The 8,919-nt window shown below is 44.6% G+C and overlaps 1 protein-coding gene across 1 annotated transcript in view; it reads left to right on the top strand.

Annotated features, from left to right (window-relative positions):
* Positions 1-105: 105 nt before the first annotated feature.
* UNC5D (unc-5 homolog D (C. elegans)) overlaps positions 106-8,919 on the top strand; it is a gene marked incomplete at its 5' end in the record, with an annotated part of 28,057 nt that continues 19,243 nt past the window's right edge. The window contains 3 exons of the mRNA XM_010144792.1: positions 106-273; positions 1,512-1,676; positions 5,772-5,804. Coding sequence (XP_010143094.1) covers positions 106-273; positions 1,512-1,676; positions 5,772-5,804 — 366 coding nt within the window. The remainder of the gene's footprint in view (positions 274-1,511; positions 1,677-5,771; positions 5,805-8,919) is intronic.

Here is an 8,919-nt window from a genome sequence, read left to right as displayed (position 1 = left end):
ACAATGTGAAAACAACATTCTGCCTTTGAAATGATCTGCTCAGATTTGTGGGTTGGTGTCTCTCAGCACATCTACCACAACCTGAAGCATGTTTGTGTTTTGCAGTTAATGGAGGCTGGTCATCGTGGACCGAGTGGTCAAACTGCAATGCCCGGTGTGGTCGGGGCTGGCAGAAGCGATCACGGACCTGTACCAACCCTGCTCCACTCAACGGAGGTGCCTTTTGCGAAGGAATGTCAGTGCAGAAGATCACCTGCACTGCTCTTTGCCCAGGTGAGATATGCAGCCTACTGGGGAACAGCACTGGGGGTCACGTTTATGGGAGAGCTCTTCCAGGCTGAAGCGCCAGGCAGACGGTTGTGCTTTGCAGAGCCCGCTGTGGTCAAGCAGCAGATGGAAATACTCGTGCCCTTGTGTAGCGCAGAGCCTCATGTAGGATCTCGGCAGCAGTCGCAAGGACCTGGGGCCTGATCTGCCAGGTCTGTCAGTGCTTTCACTCATACTGAAGCTAACTGAAAACCCAGTAACAGAGCAGCAGCTGGTTCCGTGTGAAAAACCACGTATGTGGCTGGGGGAGCAGGGAAGGGGGAGGCGACAGCAGTAAGCTAGAAAGAGAAACACAGAAACCTAAGCTGAGAACTTCACTTAGAAGTGTTAGTCACCTTGCAGAAGTTTGCCCTCAGATATGTTGACCTTTTGCTGTGCACGGAGCACGGTGTCGCATCCCTGGGTGTTTCACCTGGAACCTCCCTTACCTGACTCGGGACTTGGTGTTTCAGGTGTACAGCTAACGGCGCTCAGCAGGACTGAGGGCACCGGGTGCACAGCGTGATTGTCTGGGCTCTGGCAAATCTCTCTTCCAGCTTTTACAAGTTTTTAGATACAACATGTCCTGAACTGGAATTTAAAGAACTTAATATTATTTATGTATGTCTCTGTGTTCATCTGACTCTTCTCCAGTCTGATTTATGCATGAAAAAGAAAGGGAACTGTGGAAACCCTTCTCACTTGGGACAGGGTCAGAGGCAGCTATAAATCAGTCAGCAAAGCAACATATTGATCCGTTGTCTTGCCGGGGGCATTCGGCAGAAGTCTACAAGGCCAGCTCTGCTCTTTTTGTAAATGTCAGCATTTGTAAATGTGCGGCCTTGCCCCGTCAGCCTGTTTTAAGGTAGATTTTGTTTTGAAACATCAGAAGCCAATAGCAAGGTGGCAAAGGAAATGTTTTCTCCTGCAGTTTTCCTTGACCGTATTTGCAGAAAGTGATATACTGGTGCTATCCTGGTGCACTATTTTAAAAGCTTCCGTAGTGCAGGTTTGAGGTGGTAAGTTCTAGTGCTGGATTTTAACTTCATATCTGATAAATCTGTATTTATTTCTCCTGAGAAACAGACTCTGTTTTACTTGTGGTGACCTGAGGAGAGATACAAAACAAATAATCTTGCTACGACCTCTGAACTAACCAGCGTGATAGAGGTGCTGATGCTTGTTTTTATTTCCTCCCCATTCAGTGGATGGAAACTGGGAGGTGTGGAGCGAGTGGTCTGTGTGCAGCCCGGAATGCGAGCACCTGAGGGTTCGGGAGTGTGTTGCACCGCCTCCGAGGAACGGGGGAAAGTACTGCGAAGGCTTGAGCCAGGAGTCAGAGAACTGCACCGACGGGCTTTGCATTCAGGGTGAGTAACGGCTGGCACTGAACTGGATGTGGGAGGGTTTGCCCAAAATGCTGCTGTCATCCAGGTAAGGTGGCAGGGCTGCCGCACACCCACGTCAGCAGAACTCTTCTGGCTGAAACATTAAAAAAACAGGCTGTTTTCAGAGGGCTGTGTATGAGAGGTTTGAAGTGCACGGTGGAGTCTGAGTCACGGGGTTTGTGTAGCACATACTTTACTTACGAATTATCAGATGACTCCAAAGACACCCAGATACTCTAAAGATACCAGGGTTTTGCAGCGTGCCGTTGTACCCACTGCCACGCTGTGTTTCACAAAGGCACTGCTCTGCCTGCGCCCTTTGCCTGCCAGGCAACTGGCGAAGCACCAACGTGAAGACTCTGGGTACAAGAGCTGATAAAGTCCCTTTGTTGCCTCTAACTCAGCAGTTAAATAAAGGTAAATCTACTCCATGGTGAGTTCCTGTGAAAGGATTTGCCCTTCGTAAATGTCTGGAAAGCATCTGGCACTTGATAGTTGCTGCTATCAATCAGCAAACAGCCGGGAGCCAAGAAAACCAGCCCTGTGGCTGGAGAGTTGCTGAGCACCCAGGGCCAGCGGCAGAGCCTCAGATGCAGACATCCTCAAGTTTATTCCCGCACAGAATGTTGCTCCTTGTCCGTGAAGTGACACTGTCACCTCAGCACCTCCCAGCAGTGGCAGCCCTGGGAGCAATCAGGATTGCCAGGGCTGAAAGATGTACACTGAAATAACTCTGCTTTTTCTTTAATTTGATGCTTAAATAAGTCCTGTTTCTGTGGCGCTGCGTTACCCTTCCTTCTTGCTCTCTTGCATGTATACACCTAGCAGTCGTTTTCTTCGTGCACCACCATGCACCCAGCAGAAGGAATGTGGCTCTAAACCCCAAGCCTTGTGCTCCCAACCGTCACATCCGTGCCACAGTAGCGCAGGCGCCTGTGGCCTTCCCCTATAGGCACCTTCCTGATGCTGGCTGGCAGCTTCAGAGAGAAGGAAACAGCCCCTGTGCCCAACCAGTTCTTCAGTGAAGTACATCTGCTGAGACAGGGAAAACAATGAGCAAAATGAACTCCCTTTTTTGCCCTGAGTTCTGAATAAATCTCATTTTTGACTTAAAATGTTCTTAAATACACTGTGTAAATAACTTGTCGTCTTTAAAATAAATAAATGGATCATTATGGGTAAAAAGAGACAAAGACATTTTTAAAGATATGAGTAATTTTTGTACAGATTCAATCAACTTAGTGTCAGCTGTGAAACACAGAGTCTGTAAAATATAACCGCAGTGTTGAACACGAACTATCAAAATCATTTTAGAAAGGATAAATGGCAGAAGTAATACAACTCAAATCTGGTGATTGAAATGAAAAGCTGTTTAAAATCCAAACCTACTAGGGATGCATATGTAGACATCAAAGCAATACTATTTAAAATTAACAAAATGAAATTCTGAGCTTATGCCGAATATCAGGCGGGGGGTGGGAATCTGCTGCTGCCGGGTTTTCCAGGCAGACGTCTCACTGGGTGAAGTATTTCTGTTCCTTTTATAAGGTGGGATGGGAGTCAGGGAAACTGCGAAGGAACAATAGTGTAAAATTAATTCAAAGACAAATAGAAGGGAAGGTTTCCCTCTGCTGCACACAGCAGTAATTTTTCACGTAATATTGGGATCAGAAACTGATCTCCAGGTGTTTTGCAGGGGAAAAATCTGCTTCGGTGAGATCTGGAGCTGCGCACATCGTGAGTGTTACCCTTCACCTCTAGCAGAGCTGATGGGGACCTGCGCAAGCCCCGTGGTACGAGAGGAGGCCAGGGGCTGGTGGTGGCAGAGCTGTGGCTGTGAGGTGGGGAGGGCAGCTCTGCCCTGCGTGGTCTTGTCTGCTGTAGAAGCTCGTCTCCCCCTTCCGCGCTGACCGGTGGTACCAGGGGCTGCTGGTTCCCAACGCTGCGTTTCCACCAGCGTTCAGCCGGGCTGAAGTGTTGGGTGTCTTTTGCTTCTTTCATGCTCCTAGTGTGGTACTAGAACTCCTTTACGGGTTGTGCTGTATGTGTGTTCTTGGGTCAAATTATTTTTAGGACTGTAATTGCTTCCTCGGCTAATAGGAATTGATGCAATTACCCTATTTTTTAACAACCTTTTTCCCCAGTTTGTCTTCCAATATGAGCCTTTTCTACTCGGCTGTTGTCCCAGGGGGAATCGCGAAGGAAAGGCAGCACAGTGCTGCAGGAGAGTCATCTCCTGGAGTTGTTTATCAGACACAACTTGTTAATGTTGCTCCTTTGGGGAGCGATAATAGGAATGAAACATTCCTTTGGTTAACTTATAAGAACTGAAATGGAAGTAAGGGTGCGAGCGGAAGATGCCAGGAAGGCGCAGGCCTGGCTCTGAGCTAGAAGTAGTACTAATCCTTAGCGTGAATTTTCAAATTTGTGCTCAGTAAATGAAATGGTGATAAAACAGGGTCTACTCTCAGGTTCTTTATTCGGTCCCTGCCAGGAGCGGGTGGGAACAGCGTGGAGATAACAGACCCTTTCACTCACAGCAACAGCCTTTCTCTTGCTTTGGTCTTTGATTTTCTGGATGGGTCCAGATAGTCCCGTCCTTAACTGAGGAGCAATGGAAAGTGCATTTCTCTCAGGGAATTTCTTAGAGGACTTGCAACAATTGAATAGATACCAAGTGATATGCAGAAGGAGGGTAGAATTACTTGTGGGTTTGATCTATACGAAGGGTTGCCAGGCCTGCCAAGCTGCGAGAGAAACAGATTGACTCAATCTGGATGCAAAGTCCCTTGCACTCGAGATAGTCCTAATAACTTACTGGATCTCACGAATTCTTCCTTCGCTGTTTATTCCCTCCCAGTATTCTCAGGAGTATTCTTCTCCATGGTGGATTCCTCTCTATCTTGCAGAGGTGAAAGCGTTTTCTGTGCTTATTAAAAGAGAGGGGTTTGTAGAGTTTTTTGGTTTACTTTTATCTGTGTGCTTTAAAGTTATTTTTAATAACTTCAAAAACTATTGATTTCCTTTCCCAGTGCCCTAAAAAGAAACAAACAAGCAGGACATAAGCAGATGAACTACAGACCTATTTTTACTGATGCATCATAAATCACAAGTGATTTTGTTTTCCATTTTTCAACCAGCCGTGACACCGGGTATTGCCACGAGCTTCTGGTTGTAGCAATCTCCCCCGTTTACCTGGCACACACACTTCAGCTCTGCTGCAGCTTTCCGTAGAAAGCAGCGTACGTCAGCAGCGTGGAAGTGTTTGTTCTGTCGCAAAGCTCAAGCCTGACACCATTCATTTGGTGTTTATGTACATCATTTCCAGCAACAATAAAAACAACCTCAAGAAGGAAAAAACCCACCCCTAGCTTTTTTTGGCAAAGCCCAACTCCAAGAATCTTTTAGATTAAGCATTAGTAAACCAGTAATTTTCACAAACAGTAAAAATAAGAGAAGGCGCCTCATAATCCATTTGCTTACGTTATCACCCAGCAGAACACGAAGCTGAACATCTTGTACCTTGGCACGCCTTCTGCTAGGACTGACATGCCCAGTAGGTGTTAGGATTGCAGTGATGGCGCCTGTGCCAATCACCGACCTCTGGAGATAGCCAGGTCCAGATCCGTCCTACGGAAAGAACAGCTCAACAGGGATCTCCTTAGGCTGCAAAGCACCCGCCCAAAACCACTTTTTAAAATGTCCATCACTAACCTTTGCATATATCAAACATACAGAGAAGTAATTAATTTTTCACTGACTTTCTTTGCCAAGTGATCCGCTTCTAAGTGTTGAACATCCTCATTGCTGAGATGAGTAATAGTGTAAAAACAGGGTCCGATAGAGTAACAAATACTTGAATTAACCAAGTGAGAAATTACTGCAAAGAAACATCCTGAAAGAGACTTTAAAAAAAGAGAGATGAAGCGAAAAATATGGACAACATAAAATATTCATATTGTCAGCAAACAAGCAGAAAATGTTTCATTTATAGAGCTAGACAGAGGCGATAGAGGAAATAGATATGCTCGTGTAAATTTATTAAGTGCAACTTTCTCTCTCTCTCTTCTCTCTCAGATAAAAAACCTCTTCATGAAATAAAATCCCAAAGTAAGTTATTTTTTTCTCTTGTAAATACGTTTTTTCTCATCTTCTCTGCCATTCTGTTTTATTTGTTTAGGAGCTAAATAAAGCTGAAGGTTATATGAAAGGCTTTCACGTGATTGAAAGCGTCACCTTAGCGACTTTGTGGTCACAGGCTTGGGGCTGAAACAGAGCAGTGACCCTTCTGTGGGATGTGGGTCTGCCTGGAGCCCTCCTGCAGGCGTGCTTATCGGAGTGGGGCTCTCGCGAGGACATATAATTAGAAATTAGTTAATCTAGGGGTTCGGCTGTCTTGGTACAAGCCTGGTTCCAGCACCGGCTCTGTCTGATCCTGTTCAGCTCACTTTGGCCGTCATTTGTTGGCTGGTGAAGGGGCTTTATCTGCTTCGCCCTGCAGGGAGTGCCCAGATGCCAGCGAGCTGCTGCTGCGGGGGCGTGCTGGGTTCCGCAGCCTTAGATTGGCTTCGGTGCAGTTCGGTTTAGAGCTGCGCATGTGGAGTTATATGACCGACTGAAAGATTTTACTCAGACAGACACATTTTTCCTTTACATTTCCAGCTCCTAAGTATTTCTAAGGATACATAAAGTCAGACTTGGGCAGCTCAGGAAGGTGCTGTGGTTGCCTTGGCTCCTTGAGCATTCTGTCTCACCAGAATTGTCTCCTAATTGGTCACATACGAGGGGTCTGTGTCCTAACTTGGCTCAGGCAATTGGTACATGTTTGTTTGTTTATCTGTGCAGTTCCCATTTAATTGGAGAACCCAAAAGAATATCAGTCAAATCACTTTACCTTCCGATTTATTAAAAAGGTAACTTTAATGGAACTGATTTTAGCTGATAAGATAGCTCGGAGAACTGAAGGGTTTCTTTATAGCCGTGGGGTTGCAAACATACAACACAGCTTGTTGCTGTTCAGCGCAACAGGAACTTAGTTCAGGACAGCATGAATCATCGATGAAAAATCAAAGCCAATTACAAAGATAATTGAGAAACAGCCTGTTCTTCTAAATAACCTCCTAGGTGATTCTCTGAGTTTTGATCCTTGTTCTCAAGGACTGGCCGTATGGAGAAATGGGCTTCGAGTTGCTGAGGGGAACCAAAAGTGAGAGTGATGGAGAGCGGGAGGACAGGAGAGTCTCCAGATCTCCCCGCAAACCCTCGTGGGAGAGGGGGGAACCGGCTGCCCCGCCAAGCTCCTGGAAAGCACTTACTGTAAATGAGATAATTTAATCAATTACACTTCCTAATGTACTAAACCAAATGTTTCATTTTCTGCTCCTGCGCATCTTAAATTATCGTCAGGTGCTTTATGAAACTTAATCATAGTTAATAGAAACTTCATTACCATCAAATGTGCTTTCAATAAATGTTGCGCCACAGTGTCAGGAGGTGGAGAGGAATTACCAACACGTGTGTCCCGTAACTGAGCGCAGGCAATGGCAGAGCTCTACCAGCATCCCTGCCCGCTCTGCGCTGGGAGCATGCAGCCCGTTAAAGAGTAATGGGTTGACTATAAATGGTTTATTTTTCACTTTTTTTTTTTTTACTTTGTTTCCTTCTGGGAAAAAATAAAAGCAGAAAATTACCCTGTTTCCCACGTTTGCTGCACTTTTCTTTTTTCTTTGATTTCTAGTCTTCCATAAAAGGAATTATCCATAAGAAAAGATAGAAAGATCAAGAGATTAAATTTATGTTAAAAAAGCAGTATTTCTCCAGAAACCGAAGCAGAAATGGAAGTCCTCTTTCTTAAGCAGATGTGTTCCACAGGAACAACTCAAAGGAATACTGTGTCATTCTGGTTTTACTCTTTTCAGGTAAAGCTATTCAAAAATCTACTAAATCCTGAAAAGTTCTTCCTTTTCCTCTGAACTCTCTGTCTCAGTTACTTCAGGTTTGTGGGTGGTTTTCTTCCCCTGCAATGGAATAATGGTTATGGGAAGACTTTGAATATCCAGGTGTTCTGTGAAACAGAACAATGAGCATTTTACTAACAAGAAGGAAATTCAGAAAGAATAACTGTAAGAGCTTTTAATGATTCAGAAAAGAGTTCGAGGGATACTTAGAAGTATTCGCTGAAAAGAAAAATCTTCTCTCCTGGCAAATTTTTGCTCGAGTCAAACCGTTCTGCTCTTTTCAATTCCTATTCTTGCTCTCGTCTTTAACCTGTGTAGAATTGTCTTGTGCAGTTAGAAAAGTATGGAACTTAAATTATTGCCCTCCGAGTTGATTGGAAAGAAGCAGCTCAACTATTTAAGCAGATTTAGAGTAATAAATCTACAGTTACTCACAAGTGAGAACTTGAGGAGCGTGTCATATTCTGCTTTGATGGTGAAAGATCAACTCCTGAATCTTCTACCTGTTGCCATTGTGGTGGCAGTAATTTTTTACTGACACGTTAGTTCTGCATGTTTCAGACTTTATAATTTATTATCCCAAGAAGGTAGAAGCAGTAATTCAAATTTTCAGCACCAATATGGAAGATGTAAAGATGCTTTATGGTGAAGTAACTTCAGCTCACTGTGGTGCTCTAGAAAGGAGAAGAACTCACTTGCTGTTGCAGTTCTCCTACCACTGGAGATACACCCTGTTCCTTCTCTCGGCTTATTCCTTGTACTAATTAACCACAACAATTAAGTCAACTGTAGAGCTTCATAATTAATTCCCTGTAAGAACAAAATAGCTTGGGAATAGAAAATTGGAGGAAATAGAGTGTAATTAGTTTCTGTACTTTTTTTCCTGCACCTGATACCAGAGAATAAAACGGAGGTGGACCAGTATGTGATCGAGGCGTTGGACAGGGATTCAGATTGTCTCGGTTTGATTTGAGGTATTTCCAGCCTGTCTTCAGACCCTGGATTTGTGTGTTTGCTTTTTTCATCTGCCATGAAGGAATGCGGGCCTCCTCCGCGGTTAGCCCATCACCTCTGGGCTGTTCACTGAGACGTTCGTGTGCCTCTGATTACGTGACGTGCTGCGGAAGATGGATGTCGTCAGAAAGCTGACACGTGCACGGAAAACTTGTGATTTCATTTTTCGTTTTCTTACTTCTCAGCAAGATCTAAATGTGTTTAAAAACAGAAACCCCTTTCAGTGTGAGGTTATCAGTAATTTTTGCAGAAGT

Source organism: Buceros rhinoceros, unplaced genomic scaffold (assembly GCF_000710305.1).
Source record: "Buceros rhinoceros silvestris isolate BGI_N320 unplaced genomic scaffold, ASM71030v1 scaffold17080, whole genome shotgun sequence".
In the NCBI taxonomy this organism is placed as follows: domain Eukaryota; kingdom Metazoa; phylum Chordata; class Aves; order Bucerotiformes; family Bucerotidae; genus Buceros; species Buceros rhinoceros.
Note: the sequence above shows the minus strand (reverse complement) of the source record. Positions and strands in the feature narration are given on the sequence as shown.